At 39.8% G+C, this 24,203-nt stretch overlaps 1 protein-coding gene across 3 annotated transcripts; it reads left to right on the top strand.

The window, feature by feature from the left end:
- Positions 1-7,321: 7,321 nt before the first annotated feature.
- On the top strand, positions 7,322-23,797 carry LOC135480517 (sodium- and chloride-dependent GABA transporter 1-like). Of its 3 annotated transcripts, XM_064760363.1 has the most exons (14): positions 7,322-7,485; positions 7,915-8,080; positions 12,311-12,442; positions 13,821-14,070; positions 14,845-14,977; positions 15,888-16,022; positions 16,671-16,774; positions 17,934-18,058; positions 19,262-19,374; positions 19,637-19,768; positions 20,386-20,485; positions 21,055-21,164; positions 22,073-22,240; positions 23,551-23,797. In XM_064760363.1, the coding sequence occupies exons 2-14, from the start codon at positions 7,939-7,941 to the stop codon at positions 23,677-23,679; spliced, it is 1,773 nt and encodes a 590-aa protein (XP_064616433.1). In that variant the 5' UTR covers positions 7,322-7,485; positions 7,915-7,938; the 3' UTR covers positions 23,680-23,797. The 3 variants fall into 3 exon arrangements, with proteins under 3 accessions (XP_064616433.1, XP_064616435.1, XP_064616434.1); XM_064760365.1 differs by lacking the exons at positions 7,322-7,485; positions 13,821-14,070 and having other exon boundaries at positions 7,928-8,080; positions 23,553-23,797; XM_064760364.1 differs by lacking the exons at positions 7,322-7,485; positions 7,915-8,080; positions 12,311-12,442 and having other exon boundaries at positions 12,930-14,070; positions 23,553-23,797.
- Positions 23,798-24,203: the final 406 nt, after the last annotated feature.

Raw genomic sequence — 24,203 nt, forward strand, 5'->3', positions numbered from 1 at the left:
ACAGACTAAGGCTTATAAAAATGTATTACAACGGCAAATGTATTACAATGTCCACGTGTAACCCTGATGTACGTCAGTGGTCTAGAATTACTCTATAAGACTAAGCTACAGATCATATGCAATGTTTGCAATTAGATTATAAATTTATCAATTTACAAATGAGGCATCTGAAGAAGAAAACGGCCTACGGGCAAGTTTTTATTGCCAGTCCAATGTATATGGAAAACGACTGACAGACTGGAATTCCAAATGAACTACAAACAGATTCCTGGACATACTGATAATAAAAGACGTACAGCATAGAGATTAAAACCAGAGCAGCGACGAAAGTGTGATAGACGTACAGCATAGAGAGTAAAACCAGAGGAGTGACGGCGGTGTGATAGACGTACAGCATAAAGAGTAAAACCAGAGGAGTGACGGCGGTGTGATAGACGTACAGCATAGAGAGTAAAACCAGAGAAGCGACGACAGTGTGATAAACGTACAGCATAGAGAGTAAAACCAGAGGAGTGACGGGGGTGTGATAGACGTACAGCATAGAGAGTAAAACCAGAGAAGCGACGACAGTGTGATAGACGTACAGCATAGAGAGTAAAACCAGAGGAGTGACGGCGGTGTGATAGACGTACAGCATAGAGAGTAAAACCAGAGAAGCGACGACAGTGTGGTAGACGAACAGCATAGAGAGTAAAACCAGAGCAGCGATGGCAGTGTGATAGACGTACAGCATAGAGAGTAAAACCAGAGCAGCGACGGCGGTGTGATAGACGTACAGCATAGAGAGTAAAACCAGAGGAGTGACGGCGGTGTGATAAACGTACAGCATAGAGAGTAAGACCAGAGCAGCGACGACAGTGTGGTAGACGTACAGCATAGAGAGTAAGACCAGAGCAGCGACGGCGGTGTGATAGACGTACAGCATAGAGAGTAAAACCAGAGGAGTGACGGCGGTGTGATAGACGTACAGCATAGAGAGTAAGAGCAGAGCAGCGACGACAGTGTGGTAGACGTACAGCATAGAGAGTAAGACCAGAGCAGCGACGGCGGTGTGATAGACGTACAGCATAAAGAGTAAAACCAGAGGAGTGACGGCGGTGTGATAGACGTACAGCATAGAGAGTAAAACCAGAGAAGCGACGACAGTATGATAGACGTACAGCATAGAGAGTAAAACCAGAGGAGTGACGGGGGTGTGATAGACGTACAGCGTAGAGAGTAAAACCAGAGAAGCGACGACAGTGTGATAGACGTACAGCATAGAGAGTAAAACCAGAGGAGTGACGGCGGTGTGATAGACGTACAGCATAGAGAGTAAAACCAGAGAAGCGACGACAGTGTGGTAGACGTACAGCATAGAGAGTAAAACCAGAGCAGCGATGGCAGTGTGATAGACGTACAGCATACAGAGTAAAACCAGAGCAGCGACGGCGGTGTGATAGACGTACAGCATAGAGAGTAAAACCAGAGGAGTGACGGCGGTGTGATAGACGTACAGCATAGAGAGTAAGACCAGAGCAGCGACGACAGTGTGCTAGACGAACAGCATAGAGAGTAAGACCAGAGCAGCGACGGCGGTGTGATAGACGTACAGCATAGAGAGTAAAACCAGAGGAGTGACGGCGGTGTGGTAGACGTACAGCATAGAGAGTAAAACCAGAGAAGCGACGACAGTGTGATAGACGTACAGCATAGAGACTAAGACCAGAGCAGCGACGACAGTGTGATAGACGTACAACATAGAGAGTAAGACCAGAGCAGCGACGACACTGTGATAGACGTACAGCATAGAGAGTAAGACCAGAGCAGCGACGGCGGTGTGATAGACGTACAGCATAGAGAGTAAAACCAGAGGAGTGACGGCGGTGTGATAGACGTACAGCATAGAGAGTAAAATCAGAGTAGCGACGACAGTGTGATAGACGTACAGCATAGAGAGTAAAACCAGAGGAGTGACGGCGGTGTGATAGACGTACAGCATAGAGAGTAAAACCAGAGCAGCGACGACAGTGTGATAGACGTACAGCATAGAGACTAAGACCAGAGCAGCGACGACAGTGTGATAGACGTACAACATAGAGAGTAAGACCAGAGCAGCGACGACAGTGTGATAGACGTACAACATAGAGAGTAAGACCAGAGCAGCGACGGCGGTGTGATAGACGTACAGCATAGAGAGTAAAACCAGAGGAGTGACGGCGGTGTGATAGACGTACAGCATAGAGAGTAAAACCAGAGCAGCGACGACAGTGTAACAGCTGACTAATGATCACACGTAACCGGTGAAATACAGTCTCTTTTCAGTTTAACTTTTGTTGTAACAGTTCGTCACGCAAAACGCCTCTACGGCGTTATCGTGGCACCCCATGAACAGGCTAATTGTTTTTCTTGTTTACTCAAATTGAGATTATCCTATTTTCTAGAAATGTATAACTTGCTAAGATAAATAAAGTAAATATCAATAATGCAGGAAACTTGAATAGTAGATAACATGGTTGACGTTTGGGATATTAGCGTTTGAGGGACTGATTTACACCTCAACCATGTGAGCGTCAACGAAATCTGTATATTTAGGCTTATTCTGTAACTAAAATTACAAAAAAGAGAGAGAAAATATAACATTTGTAAGAGACTGAGATACGACGAGATAAGCGTGTTCGAGGCAGTGCGACCGCAACAAAGAAGACTGTGACACGAGTTAAGGTTTGGGTATGACCTATATTTCAGTAAAAGAAAATCTATTGCCCCAGTTCATCTCTCACAAAAACACGAAAGAAAAAAAAAACAAAACATATGGACGTGTACGCTTGGGTGACCCCAAATATGCGGTGGAACACACGGTTAAATATCCTAGCATAAATCACAACATAATATTCGAGGCGAATTCAGGTTTTTTTTATTTGTGATGGCTTAATATCTGAATTTTATTTCAATCTTATTGTATGTAAAATGTGATTAGAACACAGCATTTTGAGTAATTCTAGACCAATCATATGTACTATATTGCAATTAACATCAATGCATTTTTTTTACCTAACTCTGCTTAAGCCATGGTCCTAGGGGGTGTCTGATCTCCTACTATTTGTGTATTTTCATGAACAGTGAATAAAACCTTAACTGAGGTAAACTGACAAGAGGCCGTATTTCACTGCTTACGTGTGAGCATTTATTACACTGACCTATTGCACTGTCGTCGTTGTTCTTTTTTTCTCTCTTAATTATATTCGACAATCATAAGGAATATGGTATACTGATGACATTATTTTTCCCACCATCGTGATTATTTCGAACTATTTTGTCCAATTCAGACAAATGTTTTCACATATATGCAAGAATATCTTGGCTTGGTTATTAACGTGCTGGAGCAGCAAAATGGCCTGAGAGTTTTTCATCAATACGATCGCTGTGAATTCAAGTCCAGCTCATGCTGGCTTCCACCTGTCGCATGTGGGAAAATCTTGCGGCACACTGTGCATGGTCGTGGGTACCCCCCCGGGCTCTGTCCAGATTTTTCACCACCATAATGCTGGTTGTCGTCGATTCGGTGAAATATTCTTGCCTGCGGCGTAAAACTCCAATCAAAATAAAGAGATCAAAATATCATGCAGGAATTATCATAAAATCTGACATTTATGCAGGTTTGTTGATAACAAACCTATATAGCAAATGAATTATCTCACATGTACAGGCTGCTGTCAAACTGGCCATCTGTTTCCGTCAAAATACAAACGATACAAACACAGATCCCATTATAACCGAACAATAACAAAATAAAATATAACAATATATTGTCTAATGTAATGGAATAGAACAAATAATTAATGATAGAGCGCAATGACATCAGACATTTGCTGTCTTCCCGCAATGCGTAATGGCGACAAATTTCAAGTCGTACACATTTTACGATATTTTTAACAATTAAAGCTTATTTTATTCAAGCACATCTGGAAAAAAAAACATCTTGAGGTATATTGTAGGACTTTATTTAAAGAAATCCCATTCTACTCTAAAATGTGTGAGGAATTTTAGTTGAAATATTTTGGTATCTCCTAACAGAGCGGAAGGGTGAGGATGGTGTTTTGGTTAAAGGGATATAAAAGTCTTAGCAAAGAGAGTAAAACCAGAGCACCGAAGACAGTGTAATGATAGTTGGCAAATTGTCACACGAAGCCGGTGTAAAATGGTCTCTTAATTGTCAGTTTGTTCATGAGATAAGTCTGTAAGGGATTGTTCATGTACATGCCACAAAAAGCAGCAAAGTACACGCCCTTGCCATCATGGACGTTCCACAGTAGCAACTGAACACCTTAAATATTGCACAGTATAATTACTCATACACATTTTACAAAATGTCCCCTACGTTTAAGAACACAAAGAAAGCCATCCTTAGTAGCAGCGACAACAACGAAGTAGAGGTGTCACATAATTTCAAAACTCGTGTATGTTTTGTATTCCCACGAAAATAGAAAGTCCACGAAAACTGTGCACTAAAATTTCTCAAAATAAAGGGCAAAGTTGAACTAGAAGTTTGGATGCAATTTATAGTAGTCCAGTTTAAGGTAAGTAACCCGGAGATTTGCTGCATATATACAGCCCATATTGATTTGCACCATCACAGAGATAACACTGTTAGACGTTTACAGAGCAGAACAGTTGGCCCATTTTAGCAGAAAATTTTCCATCACGTCAGTCATGTTTGTTTGACAGTCTGGGTAAGGTTCACGGCACCAGTTTCACATTTACGGAAATGTAGGTTTACACCAGTGAGTTAAAAATATGAACGCATTGACTGTAACATAATGCTTAAACTATTTATGTAGATGGATTTAAAAGCCATGCTCTTGGGCCTCCGTAGTCGATGACCCAGGAGCCTGTGGTATTTGGGAAGGTACTGCAGCCGTGGGTTTATGCCGTTATCAGTTGGACCCACGCCTCATAGGCTATTATACTTCTTCCGGTGCCTCATCAACTCCCCACCCCCCACCCCAAAACCCACACCAAATTTTAAAACGTTCCACGGCTCCTGATATACATCGTACTGTCGTCGCTGCTCAAGGTTTACTTTCTGTGGTGTGCCCTTTTATAATAACCATAAGAACACTCGCACACAAAAGGGTGGGGCCTCCGTGGCTCAGCCGGTTACCGCGCTAGCACAGCGTAATGACCCAGAAGTCTCTCACCAATGCGGTCGCTGTGAGTGCAAGTCTAGCTCATGCTGGCTTCCTCTCCGGTCGTAAGTGGGAAGGTCTGCAGCAACCTGCGGATGGTCGTGGGTTTCCCCCGGGCTCTGCCCGGTTTCCTCCCACCATAATGCTGGCCGCCGTCGTATAAGTGAAATATTCTTGAGTAAGGCGTAAAACATCAATCAAATAACAAATAACACAAAAGGGTACTATCACTGACTACGCTCAAAATGTAATTTGTTCCCTCTTGTCTTCCATGGTTTCATCGACTGACAGACATAATCATAATTTCCAGGGTATATTTTTGTTGTTAGCGTGTTTCACACGGTACATCTGATTTGGTAAAATTCCCAATTATTTTGAATAACTAAATTTGTTCGCTGCTGCTTACAAACCGTAAGCTCTTTAGCAGCGAGGTCGCAGGCTCGAATCCAGCTGCACCCAGTGAGGCAGCTGTTTTACGTTTTGCGGTTTCACAGGTACTTGGTCAGGTGGCAAGGTTTGCTTCATCCGACGCTACGTAAGAAAAATGTTTTTAATTAAGGTGTTAAAAAAACAACCAAAGGAAAAAACTTAAATGGGTGGGGTATTTTTTCGCAAAAAAAGCTGAATCTACCATTGTTCTGTCGCGATGTTTGGGTGATATGTTAAGAGTTTGCCTCCAGAGCAAGAAGGAACAACAGATTACACAGTTTGAGCCTAAGATAAGTTAGTCTTATCAACCTGCTGGGTCGCTGTCTCAATATACATGTAGTTGATCTTCTTTTGGGATTAGTATCTGCTCTGGAGAAGACCAGTCAAGTTCAGGAATGTGTCTTAAACGTAATTTTTTAGTAAATCTAGACCTGTGACGCCTAATACTTAGCTGTTGACACCACCGCGTACATTAAACCTATTTCTGCTTAAGCAGGTGGCTGGTGGGATGCAAGTTGCTGAAAATGATACACGAGGAGTGAGAATAAAATCTTAACCCAGAATAATTAAACTGAAAAATCAACATTCCTTGCTAGTGGCCGTTGTGGAAGTTAAAACGTAGTCAACAAAGAGGATGGATTGTTGGGAATACGGACATTGGTACTGAGGGAAGGAGGCATTGAGATTTTCTGCTACAGAGCATCTTTCCTTGTTGACTTTCGTGCACTGCCCTTTAGCTGAAAAGCGAATATTTCAAGTGGTTAATAGCTCGGCACGTGCCATTCTCATGTAATAATAATAAAAAAAAGTACACGCATGTTTCACAAAACTGTTTTGGACTCTGCAATCCAAATTAAAATAAATAAAGATATTCATCAAGTTGATCAAATGTTGATAGCTGACTACACGTGGTGCTGCAGTACAATATATGTCAAGAGTCATTACCCATCTTCAGCTATTTTGTTTTGCGCAGAAGATGAATTGGTTTTGTGAAACAAGCTCCGGTTCTGACGGCAAAGTGTATCAACAAACGGCTATCAAGACACGATATTTGTATTGCTGTCCTGACAAAATGTGATATGTCGTATCGATTCGGTTTTGTGTTTTCTTAGAAGTCTGCAAGTAGATAGGAAATGATGCACTTGGAGGACACAGAGTGTATTTGCCGTTAATCTTTAAAAGGCGAATCACCACGGTAATTCTGCCCAACAGTCAACGTCTCTGCGTCTTTTATACAGAATATTTACCCCACAAAGGTTTTGCTTTCCGGTTTGGAAGTAGTGGACGGCGAAGCGTACTAAGATTTCAGAGACTTTTCGCGTTTAGAGTGTTTCTTCAAGCTGCTAGATGGGGTACCCGGATTACACAATACAGAAGTAAGTTTTTCTTTATTTATTTACTGTTTCAATTCTTGATTAGTGATTGACACCGTACTCATTAATCTTTCACTTATTCCACGGCGGTTAGGGGGAAGGACTTAAAGCCTCAGCCCAGCCAACGAGAGCTGGATTTGTACCTGCAACCACATTGACCAATCAGTCGCTTAATGTAAAAACCAGGTTTTACACGTTTGAGTTAGCAAATATGCAGCACTAGTAGTAAATTATACCCGTATCTACGGTACGTAAGCCAAGTACCTTTGCAGCCGCTACACCATAGGTTATTAAATATTCTTGGGTCTCTCCTATGCGCACGTGCCATTGTTGAACCCTATAGGAGATTCTGAATGCAACAAACTGAAGGTCAGAGCTTACAGCAAGGTACCTGATCCAGGACGATATCCAGCCATACCTATACTCACAGGACTTATACATTGTCACAGCCAAGGCCACAAAAGAAGGGCAAGCAGCAGAGAGCGCACCGTGTTCCCACTCTGAGACAGCAACGGGTAAATACTTAGCTACCTCAATGTGCATTTTGATTTCACATGTGTTTGGGGTGATTCGGAGTGAGTCTTACACACAAAAAGTAACGTTACGTGTATCCGACTACCGCGGTGATGTAATTACAATACTGGTCACGTAGGTAGTTTTGCATATGGTTTCCATGGTAGTTACGTGTGCGTCCACCATGGCAGTTACGTATACACGTAATAATTATGTTATGTACCGGTACTGACTTTAGTCTCTCTAATCTGCAGTTTACGTTCTGAAAAATTTCCAATGAATATATGAGGTCAAAAATTAGTGTAACTAAGTGTAATCACAATGCATGATATACCCTGACACGTCCTAATAATTCTAACCATCCGTTTCATTCCTTGGTTTATGTGCACTTGCAGTTCGGCACTGATTTATTAACATCTGGCGTTTTACAGGTTATACCAACGATTAGAGGCATCATGGGTGAGACCGACAGCGAACAGGGGGTCAGGCGTGGACATTGGAAACGACCAGTTGAGTTCGTTCTGTCCCTTGTGGGTTATTCCGTCGGCATGGGGGTGTTATGGCGGTTTCCTTACCTGGCGATGAGAAATGGCGGAGGTGAGGGACTACTTTTTTGTAAATCTATATTGCGATATCGATCCGGATGCCGTATGCTTTCAGGACACACGTGTATTTAATCCGAATTTCATTGCAGCTGTATTTATTTAGTGTGAATAAAACCATGAGGTAAAGTGACAAAAGACCATATTTCACAGGTTACATGTGACCATTTACCTGGTATCACACTGTCGTCGCTGCTCTGTTTCTCGCAAATATATGGGCAGGGCAGAACAGTTCACAGTGTTCATGTGTAAAGGGAACAGTACAATGCAGCAAAGAACTGACAAAGGAAAGTCTGAGCTATTGTCAAACAAAATAAAAAAACTGGAAAGTGAAAAGCAGGCCCCCTGTGCTTATGGGGCTGTGAGGGTAAAATATAATGGCATTTTGATACCTCTTATAGGCGCAAATAACAGCACACCCTAAAAAAATAACCAATTATGAGGAATATTGCTGACAAATTCAAAGCTTAAATGTTGATTAAAATTCCCTAAAAGTTGGCATGTAGGGCATAAGGTTCGTGTTTCTTAATATCAGAAAAAATGTTAGTCCAAATTAGACCTCTAAAATTAGTGTCCAAATTAGAAAGCTGTGTATGGTTATGGTTTTTCCGCGGGAAATTGCTTAACAACTGAAGTAGTCAAATATTTTGTTAACAAGGTGGTTACTGGAGGTGTACAAGTGGACACGTAAATGTAAAGAATGCACGCGAGTTTCGCTGTGTCTTAATCTTAATTAAGGTTTTGTCTGCATGAATCCGTCCTAATTTCGTACTTCATATACTTTGTGTCAAAGTTTGTGTTAAAGGTCGTTTTAGGAATTGGAATTTCGATTATTGAACTGGAACGTTTAATTTGGTTTACAGTTGGTATACGAATGCCTGTTTCGATGCATAGATTAGATTTCGCACTGACTACCAGCTATGATTTGTGAAAGTAGCCGCAAACCTGAAGGTCAATCAATAACACGTGATGTCACCAATCCGCGTTTTACATGTGTGCAACAGTAATATTATTTCCGACTTCATTGGAATCCGTCTGAAAGAGCATAAAATATAAACATCCGTCTGACATGCGATGATCGAAAGTCATACTAAATAGGTTAGAGGGGGCCTCCGTGACTCATTTGGTTAGCGCGCTAGCGCCGCGTAATGACCCAGGAGCCTCTCACCAATGTGGTCGCTATGAGTTCAGCTCATGCTGGCTTCCTCACTGGCCGTACTAGAGAAGGTCTATCAGCAACCTGCGGATGATCTTGCGTTTCCCCCGAACTCTGCCCGGTTTCCTCTCACCATAATGCTGGCCGCCGTGGTATGAGCGAAATATTCTTGAGTACGGCGTAAAACATCAATCTAATAAATAAATAAATAAATAAATAAATAAATAGGTTAGAGTGCCATCTTATGGGTATAAGTCCACACCTTACAAAGCAAATTCTATGGCGTGATTTTTTTTGTAACTTTACATACATGAATGACCTCTATATCATGTTCATCGTAAAAAATAAAAAGCCATAACCCTTCTAAATGCGTAATTATCTCGAATATTTAAATGTAAGACTTTCATATTTCACGTGTATAAGTAACACAAGACAATGTTCTTGAAGATATCAGTAGCACACGTGAAATAGTTATAAAAAGGGGAACAACTTTAACGACGAATGCGTGAAATGTCGCATTAAGCGCCTCGGATGTTTACCTGGTTGCTATGACATCTACCAATCAAGTGAAGACACAGAAGGCTGGCATATTTGTGAAAGTGCATAATATAGATTGAATAATTTGTGTGCTGTATCTTAGGTGCAAACCATTGAACTGAAAAATTGAAAAACGTGAATTACTGCGAGTTTAAGGGGGTTATCGATTTTGTTTTGTTTGCGGATCACGCGATGTAAATGCATTCGTTGGCGCGCGGCTATATAATCTTCAAAACAACCTTGTCTGACCTGAGCTCTGCCACGTGCTGGAGTCGGCCCAAAGACTAGTATGTGATGTGCTACTTCACTAATCAATAACCCCGAGAATAACAGAGCTCAGACGCTGTAGTCTTACATAACTCAGAAAAAAAGTAATCCCGCAGCCTGGATTACGTTTGTCAAAGCTTGTGAAGAGGTTTTCCTAGCCTGGATCTACATGGCCTGTTGGCGGATGAATAACAAATGTGATAGCTGCTGTTACAGTAATGGGATCTCTCAGCAGGTGGCTGGATATAATTGTGCTCTGTGGATGTGTATTATGTTTTATAATCTGGGCCGGTTTGACCCGGTTCATAGTTGGCTATACAATGGCAGTTTTGAAACTGGGTTATTTCCTACACGAAACCTTTTGATTATGGCGTAGAACGCTTAATATTTGTATACTGCGTGCGTTGCGCAAAATAAACTATTCTCTGACACGTTATTCTGGTTTATATTTTAATTTAAAAATTAAAGTTCCAAAAAGAGAGAGAGAGAGAGAGAGAGAGAGAGAGAGAGAGAGAGAGAGAGAGAGAGAGAGAGAGACTCGATCCATTTCACATATATAGGCACCGGTCGTGACCAAGATTTTAGGATGCCTGTATACTCTTGACTGATATATTAGAAAATACCTTTGACATAAATAACTGTACATTTGTATAATCGAATGCCACGAGTGTAATATTGTGCGTATAAGTATGAAATTTTAATATGTTCATCAGCATTGTTTACCCACTGCAGGTAACTATACACATGACAAACCCATTATGATAAAACTACTCCATGCTCGTCAGACGACAGATTGTTCTGTGGTAATAATGAGACGACAGATTGTTCTGTGGTAATAATGAGACGACAGATTGTTCTGTGGTAATAATGAGTAATGAGATTTCACACGAAAAATGTATTTCACACCTTTTGACACAAGTGACAACTGATAAACACGTACAAGCGTTTAAAGAGATATGCTTACAGAGTAAACACCTTTAGTCTTTTGATGTTTCTCAGCTTATTGCACTTAGCATCACAATGTCATATGTACTGAACTATTTGTATTAAACGAAACAGCATTATTGTGTAAATATTTCACAAAGTTGCTATAATAAACATAACCTTTTTGAATAAACGCCAAATCTTATCAATTGTAACCGGAATGTATTTAAAAGGGAAACATTTGATTTAATGTGTAAAGTTATTCTAATCTGTCGTTATATTGGTGTGCAGAGGTTATGTGCACCACCGTGAATTTATATGTATCTAGAATATCTTGGGCTCTCCTTTATAATTATGTCTAATTCCATCTAACCTCTGGGGCTAGGTGATCTCATAAAATCGCCACATTGAATGTATCAACAGTTGCAATCACTTCATCTTTAATGCAATTTTCAACCAAGTTAAAAACTGATTTTGTTCACCATTTGGATCGATGCTAAATATATTACTGACTGGAGAAGATTGCGCCTTTCCGGTTTCATTGGAATCCGTCTTAATTTCTTACTTGACATTCTTAGGTACTTTGGGTTGAACGTTGTTTTGGAAACTGGTCTCGCGACATTGTCCCAGAAAGCCTATTATGGTTGACGACTGGTACACGAATACCTGTTTCGACGCACAGATCCAGGCCCACCGGGTTAAACATACACTGGCACCTCCCAAAAATGCACTTCAAATTAAAGCGCCTAATTGTAGATCTAAGACACTTATGTTGTGGTACAAGAGTCCATAGTTACGAGGCGTAATTCAAAACCAAATTGTTGCAAGACTGACAGTTTACTGTTTGGAGCTTAGTCTCCCATTTCTTTCCACGTGTACCATATTATTTTGGGTTCAGAAGACTCTTAAGAAAGCAATCAAAAACACAGTGAGATCCACATGACTGCAAGCAAATAGCACACTGTGTGCATTTCTTGGTCACATTATCACAGCAGAATAAGACAAGCTGCAATCAGCCATGATGTTCACATTTTCATCGCAATGTAACAAAAGGAGACATCCAAATTGGACAAAATTTAAATGATCATTATATAAAGCGTATGTCCTCATAAAGAGTTGAAATTTATAACACGAAAGTTGTATTTTTCTTCAACTATGCATAAATATTAGCGAGTAAGGGGCGAAACACCATTCAGATTTATAAAAATAATAGCTAATTTACCAAATAATGAAAATACATATCACATGTAGCAATTGGCGTTTGTTGGTTTTCTTTACTCGTATATAAATTTTCCTCACGTGACCTTCGTGTTTTTCATGTAATGTTCGGTTCTCTTCCAGGAGCATTTCTCATTCCCTATATCTTGTTCGCCGTGGTTATTGGGATCCCAGTAACGTGGATGGAGACATCGTTCGGCCAATATTACCAGCTCAGCCCTCTTCTCATCTTCAACATGTGTCCTCTGTTCAAAGGTAGGTATCACGAAATTGATCCGTACAACGTTCCAAGGGTAGGGAGATTTATTTGGAGATTCAATCAGATATTTTTGAGTAGGGCGTAAAACACCAATCAAAACAATCAATCAATCAAGCAAAAACATATAAGGGACAGACGACCGGCTTTTTGGTGAATAAAAATCTCGTAATGGAACATAGGCTTGGGAATTAGATCCGTATACAGATGCTGATGGCAGGGTTATTTGGTTGAATTAGAACTTTATAATGGAACCAAGTGCTGCTTTATTTTTCTGAATTGGAACCATAAAATGGAACCAACGGTAGTGTTTTTTCTTCATGATCTTTTTGGTCTTATTGTGTGGTATTGTTGGATTAAAACTTTATTCTGAAACAGACCGTAAAATTCGTTCAAATTGGAGAATTGGAAAATTCTAACAGTACATACGGCAGCCTTAGTTGATTAATTTTATCGTCGTTATGCAGCTCACGGCAGTGTTCTCCGGTGAATTAGATAATTTAAATGGAACCTATTTTATGGTTCTTTTATTACTTTAAATTATCTTCTTGAGAGCAACAAAAGATCCCTAGATAAATTAAAAAAAATTAATAGGGCAGACAAGATTTGTGGGCGAATTAGAGAATTATGGGACAAATGGAAGATTCCTTTTGTTCTGGGCCAGTTGTTTCCAGAAAGAATGAAAGATCATGGATAACGCCAAGTCGGCAATATTTCAACCATATGGTGGCAACAGTGTATACAAATCATTAAATCCTGCATTGTTTAAAGGATCTTCAAAATGTGAGAGATGTCTTAGATCCCCGACCCACTTAGTCATCATTACTGTGATGTTTACGTTCAGCAAATTAATTACGCCATTAATTGCCGATCATCGGCGGTCATGTTGAGTTTAAGTCAAACTCTGATTTCTAATGGGATGGGCATGTAACCAAAGTAACATTTTTTCATTGTTAGAATAGCTGTGTGCGGGATTTCGGTAAGAAATGTTTGGTAAGAGTTTTTCTTCAGTCCAGTTGATCATGCACATGTTATAAAGTCACCGAAGACAGGTCGTTTGTTATTGATTTTAAACTTCAAGTTCAGTTTTCTTTGGAAGACAACGAGTGTGTTTCATATTAAGCCAAAACATTTTACACATGGTTTTGTAATCTCTTCCAGTGGTCGAGAAAAAATGTTTTTTTTCTGACTGTTTTATGTAGAAATGAACTAATGTCAGTCGCATTCTTCTGCTGGAAACGTTTGGGAACCACCGAGCGGAAAATGACTGTGTTTTATGTTTTCTTTTGCCGTTGTGATGAGCAAATCCCTCCACCCCTGCCCCGTCAACGTTTTGTTCCCATCCATTAATTGGTTTATATATTTATCTTTTTGCAGGTCTGGGAGTATCCATCACACTTTTGGCGTATATCGGCTTTCTATACTATATGGTTATTCTTGCCTGGGTTCTTTATTTTGTGGCAATGTGTTTCATGCCCATCTTGCCATGGACGACGTGCGACAACTCATGGAACACCATTTCCTGCATTCCTTTGTTTACCGAAACAGATGACAATGCCACAAATGTAACCTCCACGGCAACATCTTCAAATGTGTCCGGTTACTTAGCAACAGAGGAGTTTTGGAGGTCAGGGTTCATACATGAAAGATGGAACTGAAGAGAAACAGATATCACCTAGCTTCTGATATTGACTGTTGTAAGACACAGCATGAAAGTGGCATTTCAACAATGTAATGGCCTTTAAGATATACGCAGCTTACGCAATCTCCATTTCCAACATAATCCTCTCTCTCTGTTTTATTTCTTCGGATACAAAATGATGTGCATTTTACTCTCTGTCATGCCTTTGCATTTTCCCTTCCATCTAATGCCGTTTAGAAATACTTCCTAGTCAACAACAAAAGCATTCTTTAATAGGTACAGAGCGAGTACTCTCAACGTGCAAAAACACTATCAAAGGACACTGAAAAAGCAATAACTTTAGTTCTTTGTAGCGTTGTTCGTTTGTAAAACGTCATAAGTACCCACTATAATTGTCGTGACATTGTTGAAACGCCACTTACTGTTGCGCTTAACACCAAAGCTAAGTGTAAGGTAAGAAAGTCAACCCAGTTATACCTACGGCATACCTGAGCGGGTGGCTGGTCAGGCATCCGAAGTCGGCGTTGGTGAGTTCACTTTCAGAGGCGATGGTTCTTTTACCATGATCATCCGGTGATCTATCTTTCCTGTATCTGTTTTGTAGCGATATCGCTGGGGACCTAAATGGCAGCGGGCATTTCTGTGCTACTGAAGATTCTCTCTGGACAACCAGCATCATGCTTCAATGGGTCGGGAATTTACCTGGGTAGTTTTTAGTCATTAAACATTGCCTAATCTTTGTTCCCTTTTCGAATTCAGGTACAACGTTTTGGACATTTCGACTGGCCTGGAAGACCCTGGACATATCAGATGGCATCTGCTTCTGGCCACCATAGCGGCATTTGCTCTTGTTTACGTGTGCATCTTCAAAGGAATTGAATCATCCAGAATTGTAAGTGTTATGGCTGAAGAAGTAATGGGAACCTAAAACAGTCGTGGTGATATCTGTTGTGCGGTTAAAGGTAGCTGTTGCAATAAATTGACTTTACCAACCCGATGTTTCACACTTTTTCAAGTTAGCCTTCCTACTTTTCCAAGGTAGCAGATTGACGTTCATATATATCAAAGGCTGTAAAAGTTATATGTCCACCTTTCCTGGATTTAAAGGAAACCACAGGCTCTTTAGATGATAAATCTTACCTGGAATTGATTCTTCACCTAGATCCAGTCCTCCCGGGAAGCCACTAAATGAGCAAGTCGTCTTGCTGGTAAAATATGGAGGGGGGATGATGGCTGAATTTTGACCCTAGAACATGGATGTACACTGGATGATACCAACTAAAGGGGAGACATCTGCAAAGAAATATGCAAATATCTCCCAAATTAGTGCGTGCTTCAATTAACATGAACTACATTTTGCTCGGAAGCGAACCAGGAAGTTTATAATTGTGGTCTATATCCAATTCGAAATCTTCGTATTGAGTCCTCTGGAATTAATATGGCTTCTGTTATTGACAGTAGTAAATGGAATTGCTTTCTCCAGATTTGTAGCATGTTGGTGTCGACTCCAATGGAGTTAATATAACAAAACTAACAGTATGGAGAGCAAGACCAGGGCATGGACGACGGTGAGATAAATGGTAAAATGATTACACGTACCATGTAAAATGCCCTTTAATAGAAGCAAATTACACGCCCCTAGCACCATGGCTTAAGCAGTATTAGGTAAAAAAAAATGCACTGATGTTAAATGTAATTTATTAAACACCACTGGTCCAGAATTACTGAAAAACTTAAGACAGAGAAAGTGAGCCGTCCAGAATTGTATAGTCTAAGCCGTGTGTTCTGTGTTGAATTTACAGGCGGTGTACATCACAGCGACTGCTCCGTTCATCCTGTTAGTCCTCTTGTTGGCCTGGCTCATGACTCGGGAAGGTTCCACAGACGGTCTCATGTATTACATCACCCCCAGATGGGATAAGGTCATGAGATTTCAGGTACGTCCCACTCCAGGGTAATTAAATTCAGGCCCTGTGTAAATCGCTTGGTGTAGGATTTCCATGGTTACACATTATGAAAAGGGTTAAACAATATTTACATAAACGCTATCAAAGTTTTTTAATTATTGAAAGATGACAAACATATATCCACTGCTTACAATTGAGGTGTCTGTGCCGAAATGGTGTATAAGTGCATATACTAGTATATCATTCAAGTATCTGTGCCGAACTCGTGAATTAATACACATAGCAGTATGTACCCATCTGCAAAGGATGTTCCTAATTGATGACCTTAGTATTGAGATAAACAATACTCAATGTTGCTTTTAACATTTTAACCTCAGCATTTAAGTAACTTTACCCATATGACGTCAAACATATTGTAATTACCATTACCTTATACTGCTTAAGCCCTGCTGCAAGGGTACGTGTAATTTGCCGTAATCGAACCCTAGCTGAGGAATTCACTGGGTACGTGTGACTATTTGTTTACTCTCCAAGCTGTAGTCTTTCATGTTACATATCTTTTCACACCGTGTAATACCGCATACTACCCCCCCCCCCTCTCCCTCACCTCACACCCTCCGTACTCTCATGAGCAATATCTTCTGTGTTTTCCAACACCATTCCTCTTTGCTTTTACAGACCTGGCTGGAAGCGTTTCTCCAGGTGTTTTATTCCCTGGGCCCTGGCTGGGGCGGACTCATTAACCTCTCCAGCTATAACCCTTTCCATCATAACTGGTACAGGTAAGGCTAAGCGTAATACCAACGATGTTAGGGGTGTTAAAGTCCATTTCTTTCACCAACTCGCTTGCATTCAGCCGTCAGTAAAATCAGTCATACTGGCTACCAAAATTACCTTTCGTTAGTGGCACGTATTCAAGCTCTACTCATGGTTATGCTGTACATCAATATTATTGCAATTAAACAAGTGACATGTTGGACAATGGGCCTGGAGAGTAATTTGTTTTAATAGCTGCACAAACTCCACACAGTAACACAGCTTACAGTACTGTCTGTGAATACATTGTTTTTGTAACAGAATTTCCCAACGCCGAATTCTAAAACCATATTGCCGTCAGATAATATACCACAAGGGATAAAACAAAATTCATTTATGAAAGTTATATCACACTAAAACGTGTGAACAATGTCCAGTATGGCAGAGTCAAAAAGAGGCTTTAAATTAAAGTCGATAGGAGTTAAGGCAACTAGTGTCGCTTTTCGTCAAAACATATTTGACATATTTATACTCCGCCCAATATCCAGTATGCCACTGTTTTTTTAAATAATATGGACGTCACCAGAGTTAAAGATTTCTTGCCGTCGAAACCGAGCTGAAGCAGTTTAACATTATAAATTAGATTACTTATTTATTTGATTGGTGTTTTACGCCGTTCCCCACAATATTTCACTGATAGCCAGCATTATGGTGGGAGGAAACCAGGCAGAGCACAGGGGAAAACCACGATCATCAGCAGGTTGCTGCAGACCTTCTCACGCACGGCCGGAGAGGAAGTCAGCATGACCTGGCATTTTGAATTACAAAAAAGTTTTTTAGCTTCAGTTTCTTCAGAATATAGACTTTCAAGTTATCCATGTTTAGAGCTGGTTACGCGTCGCTGACTAAAGGCAATTCTGGTATGACTGATTTTAAAAGAAACAGAGTATAGGTAAAGGATCAGACTGCATTTGCTCGAAGCTCTTTTAACGTTATGAATACGTAATTTTCATGTCAACTTATTTCCTACAGAGCTTATGTCATTTCAGTTACGCCCATGTAAGGCTAAGCATGTTCTGCGCAAGCGAGTCCAAGCAAGTATATGCTGACAAGCCGTGGAACGTTCGGAATATAATTGCGATATTTCTTGAGAAAGTTAGTGTTGTTGTATCAATCTCCTTTCAGGGATTCTATCATCGTGGCTCTGGCCGACACCATCACTTCGGTGTTGTGTGGTGCTGTGGTATTCGCTGGTGTCGGCTGCATCGCTCACCAAACGGGAGAGAACGTGTCTGACGTCTTCACCACAGGCAAGTGTGAACGTCTGCGCGCGCTGACGTGCACGTGCCACTTAGTTAGTGACAGGGGTTTTTAAGTCGCTTACAGTGAAAAGCATTTTAAAGAAACTGCGGGAACGAAGTTTTTCAAGACAATGATATCACGAGTAAAGGCATGTACATGTAACAAGAAAGGGTGTTTATTAATAACTTAAAATAACCCAGTCTAATGTTGTGATGAACGTTGATTACAAGCAAATTGATTTCAGGTTTATAGGCGCATAATTTTATATCCTGACAAAAATGTGTCTGAAATGACCTCATTGTCTTACGACATCTTAGAAATCAGCTTTTCAGCTTCTTTATATTCTCCTTGTAAAAAGTTTCTTGCCGTCTTAAAATAACTGATGGTTCATGTGTCAAAAGATATATTTTCAAATTAATGGTCAAACAAGCATAATGAGACGAAAAGGAACCTTGACTGATGGGCTACCCTCCATATAGCTTATCTGGCCATCCAGATATTTGGGCGGCATATAATTCTACCTAAAGAGTCGTTTCAGAAAATGTCCTTAAACCAGTTGTTCCACAAGTCAGTTGTGCTTAAATAGAAGGAAAGTAACTGGGAGTATTGAAGGCATAGATGGTCTATATTTCGGCTACTCTATTTTGTGCCATCATCAAGATGATCAGGATCAGGGTACAGAAGAGAGTAGGTGAAATCAACTATGCCTTCAATACTCCGAATTACTCCTTTATTTTAAAATGTCCTTAATTCCAACGGAAATGTCATGGTGCACAACATAAATGTCCTTGTGTAAAACGGAAATCTGTTTAACTATTATGAAAATATCCTTAAGTAGGACGTAAAACTATCAGATATATCATATGCATATATATATATATATATATATATATATATATATATATATATATATGTGTGTGTGTGTGTGTGTGTGTGTGTGTGTGTGTGTGTGTGTGTGTGTGTGTGTGTGTGTGTGTGTGTGTGTGTGTCTGTGTGTGTGTGTGTATGTATGTGTGTGTGTGTGTGTGTGTGTGTGTGTGGCAATAATAATGGCAAAATATATGTTGTTACTCAGGAAAAAAATGATGTAGAAATTTCTACGAATGTCACACGCTATAAGCCTGTGGCTTATTGTGTATATGTGAAGGAAAATGAACACGTTTAAATCAAAGGTATCAGATGAAGTAATACAAAGATATATCTGTGTTTAGGTCCTGGTTTGTCGTTTATCACCTACCCTCAAGTCATAGCCACTATGCCTGTGCCCCATCTCTGGGCAGCCTGTTTTTTCCTGCTCTTGCTTTTCCTTGGATTGGATACGCAGGTAAGAATTACAGGTTTTTGTGGAATTATCGATTAATCACGAATCGTTGAAAGAACGGTATTGAAGAAAATCGTTAAATTATTGTAAGTTGTCAATCTACCGCAGTGTTTAATCTGAAGTGAAAAATTGTGATGCCTCTCTTCTACCTTCAGTTTGTACTCTATTAAAGGAGAAATTGGATGTTTGAAGAACCTTACGAGGGTATTGTACCGAAGGGGTTGGGGTGAGAAATGTCACAACCTTGTTGTTGTTGTTTCCGCAGTTTGCCATGATCAAGACGGTGACTACTGGACTAACAGACATGTATCCGAAGAGTCTAGGAAAGAAGCAACCTCTATTGGTCTTTGTGGTGCTTCTGTTCTCCATATTCTTGACTTTACCATTCATAACTCGGGTACGTTATTCACAGATTTGATCATTTTCGTTTTAATGCGTGGCGTGATTTTTTTTTTACTTCTAACAATGTATTGAAAAGCCACAAGTTCTAACAATGAAGACAAACTGAGTCCATATTTCACTTCCACCAAAACAACCTAATAACATATAAAAGACTTTCGCCACTTTGGATATATGAACAGATGCAATCAAAGCTCAACTGAGATACATATTTTGTTATCGACAACTGATATTCTAGCATGGTACACGATTTGAATTCTGATTTCAATCAGTCGCCTGGAGCATGCCTTGTGTCTTTCTTACATCTTTGAAAACTGTTGATCGCTTCTCTTTGTATGATTCCGTCCAGGTTTCGTACTTTAGATACTTTCTTAGTTCTTTGGTAAGCGTCGTTTTGGAAATTGGCCTCGCGATTATTGAAAGGAAACATCCTTATTGGTTGACGGCTGGTATACTTATGTCTGTTTCAACGCATAGAATCATATTTGATTTATTTATTTATTTGATTGGTGTTTTACGCCGTACTCAAGAATATTTCACTTATACGACGGCGGCCAGCATTATGGTGGGAGGAAACCTGGCAGAGTAAATAAATAGTCATTTCGCTATTTGCAGGGCGGTATTTACATCTTCCAGATCATCGACTGGTACGCCTCGTTCTTCACCATACTCGCTGTTGTATCCTGCGAGAGTATTGTCATTGGCTGGGTGTTTGGTAAGACGGTAACCAAGGAAACGTTATTTTTTGGATATGATTGATATTTAGACATTCAGACAAGTTACTGATGTTCATCAGTATGTATAGAGACTATCAAAGTTGTATATCTTGTTTGATGCTAATAATGTCCAAGGAGACTTGAAGTTATATATCTTCAGTTGATTACGTCAGTGTGTCTATACATATTTAAATATGAAATTTTACACATACATATTACATAGGATGTAGGAGACATATGGAGCCGTTTAAATATGGACATAAATCGAAAATGGACGCCTGAACAGTGGTATTACTTCCGTATGTACTGACATTTATGTAGTGACAAACAGAAGAGATGTGTCTTTATAAACCTGTGAACGTAATTTCAAATCAAATCTGAGGTCTTCAAATAAGATTAAATTGTTTTCGTGCCATTTCTAAATAATTCTGTGTTAGCTGATTGAAATCTGTTGGAAATACCAACCGTGCAGACGACTAATTACAAAAATAATTGTTCATGACACGTATCCATGATATTTTTTATTCTTAGATACAAATCCTCGCAAAATCTCTTTTTTTTTGCAAAGGTGCAGACAGATTTGTAGCTAACATAAAAGAAATGGGAACGTTCGCTTCCCACTGGCAACTACGCTTTATGAAGATATCCTGGAGATTTCTGGTGCCCTTTTGCATGTTGGTGAGTAATTTTTGTGATGAACTACCTCAAACATCAGGCCACGGGATCACAAAGCGATCTTAGACTGAAGTCAAATTGTTAATCATTAAACTTGGTAAGTTCTTTCCGTTAGTTTAAGTGAAATTTGTTTCACAATAACTTACCCTGGATATACCGTGCCAAGCAATAGTTTGACCTCGTTAAGGACCCGATACTCAAGTGTAAAGTGAATTGAAATTTTTGACTTAAATCTAAGAACACTTCGTGATCCCGATGTCCTGGATTTACATCAGTCAGACATACTACGTTAAACACAAACACGTCGTTTAATTTAAAAAAAAAACTGATACTTATTATTTCCAAACTTGTTCTGTAGTATGGAGGGGCCAATTTAACAATTGACTGAGAATTATCGAAAGCGATAAATGGATTATCGTTATAGATAATAATGGTGTTTCCAGTTTAGTTTAAATGGAAATGACTGCTCCCTGTACGTTGGTACTAAACAGAGCCTAAGAGAAAATGTCTGTAGTTCCGATGTCCGAAGTATCAGGATCAGTCATCGGGAAAGGAAAGCAGCGGAATCTGTGGCGTCTTACGGAGGTCGTTTTTTTTTAATGCAGCAAATGATACAGGTACTAGTATGAAGATTTTGGCGAATTCCATTGATTTCGCTCAATTTCTGTAAAATTTTGAAACTTCACGTAAAAAAAGTTTGCCAAAAAAACAAAAAAACCCAAACAAACCAGTAATTATCAAACCGCTAAAAAGGCTGAATTATCGATAGAAAGAAGCATTTATCGATATCGATAATTCATTTATTGAGATCGATAAATGATTTATTGATACCGACCATTATGGATTAAATGTTAATTTGGCACCTGCTACTATACAACAGTACATTAATGTTTTGATTTGTTTCATTCCAGGGAGCACTAATTGTCGCCATGGTCAAGTTTCGATCTCCCAAATACGGCGAGTACGAATATCCTGAGTGGACAAACGTATTCGGCTGGATCTTGGCACTGAGTAGCTCAGTACCTGTCCCTGTAGTCATGATATACGGGCTGATGAAAGAAAAAGGGAGCTTACTCGAGGTAGCATATACGCATTCTCGTTTTTTTTTTTTTAATCATGAAAAGAGGCACGCTCGCAGTGCGCTGAATGTTTGATTATAACGTACACTTCCCTCGCTTGACGCTCAGCATGATGGAATGTGTAATTAAATGCATAACAATGGCTGGCATTTATTTACAATTACCAAGTGTATAGAATGTGCTTTCATTTCTATGTCTATGCCTATGAAACCATCATTGATACATTAGTTAATACTTCTCAGCTCCAAACGTGTGGATAGTCGTGGATTTCCCGCGGTCTCTGTCTAGTTTCCTCCCACCATAATGCTGATCGTCGTGGTATTAGTGAAATGTTCTTGAGTGCGTCGTAAAGCACGAATCAAATAAATAAATTATTTATTTACACAGAAGAACATATTTCTTACATAAAAAAAGGTTTTCTGTAGAAGTGGAGGAAACCAGGCGGAATCCGGAGGAAGTCATTACACCTCTCCAGATATCTGGCAAATTAAGTTACTCTCCATGAGATTGGCTTTTTTTTAGCTTCGGCGAACAGTTCTACGTGAGCGTAGCCGCTCTTTAGCGCATGACGTCACTTATCTGTATGCTTAGCATCTCATGACCTCCTCAGATCTTTAGCAGTATGAAACGCAGACGCTAAGCGCCACAATTAATGACATCATGCTAAGCACCAGAATTAATGACGTCATGCTAAGCACCAGAATTAATGACGTCATGCTAAGCACCAGAATTAATGACGTCATGCCTGAAGCCATAGGAAAGAATGACTCCCATGTGGGAGGCCGGTTTTGCTGTTGTTCTTGGAATGGGGCTCTTCTTGTCCTTGGTCGTGAGGCACATTTTTAGCTCGCGTGTAAAAAGTACAAGCGTAGCGTGTGTTATACATGGACCCCCAGCGTCGGCGAGCAGTAACAGGTAGAATATATGATTGTAAATGTTAAGGGTAATATCCTAAGAAGTAATTTTTACAGTAACATATTCACAGCTTAGGCTCTTGTTTGTTGGAATCAGCATTAAGGTAAATATTAAAGAAGGTATCTCAAAAGGGAATGCATGTATTTACTCACGCTGTGCATACATGTAAAACACGGCAGCAAGAGGGGGTGTTCTGTCGCTGATGACCTTTGTGAATATTGATTATCGTAAATAACACAATTCTTGACGTATACGTCTCTTTTGTGCCTCTTATACGTATTATTGTGTCTTGTTTTTGTGCTTTGTCTGTCCTGGTATACATTGGTAACCAGTATTACTGTTTAACATCTTTGCAATCAGTTTTAATATACTACACTTTTTACTTCTTGTTATAGAGAATACGACATCTGATACGTCCAACCATTGGGAAAATGGGCACAGGGATACCGTACGGGGAGGAGATGGGACACATAGCTGTCCATGGGGCACCGGAAACAAAATCAATGCTTCCTTCTGTGAGCTGAAACGCGAAATGGCGGGGTCATTGTACAAAATGACAGAATGTCTGTGTATTTTACTTACTGTATACTCACTCACTGTTTTACTAACTTGCCAGATCATTTAAAACCACAATTTTAATTATCTTGACACTTTTGCTTTTTCTTTATTAATATAAGAACTAAAAACAAATTAAAAACATTTGATTGGTTATTATATTGCCATTATAGAGTGGCAGTCAGGGTCATCGATGGAAAAAATATGAGGGTTCAGAGTCTCAGTCGTTAGCTGGCCTGGGACAGTTGACAGAGTTCTCAGCGGTCTCAATGCCAAAAAAAAAATAATGTCCAAATGCCCATGGTCAAAAATGTCTGAAAGTTTAATATGAGACTTAACTTTAAACCAAGTGTTACTTTGAATTTGAAGAGCTGCATTGGCCGCAGAGTTTAGCTAAAATCTTAAATATAAAATGACTAAATACCAGTGTTAGCTAATACACTTTCAAACAACTGGGCCCTGAAGTTTACACCGAGTACAGCCGTGTCATTGC

Source organism: Liolophura sinensis, chromosome 13 (genome assembly GCF_032854445.1).
Source record: "Liolophura sinensis isolate JHLJ2023 chromosome 13, CUHK_Ljap_v2, whole genome shotgun sequence".
In the NCBI taxonomy this organism is placed as follows: domain Eukaryota; kingdom Metazoa; phylum Mollusca; class Polyplacophora; order Chitonida; family Chitonidae; genus Liolophura; species Liolophura sinensis.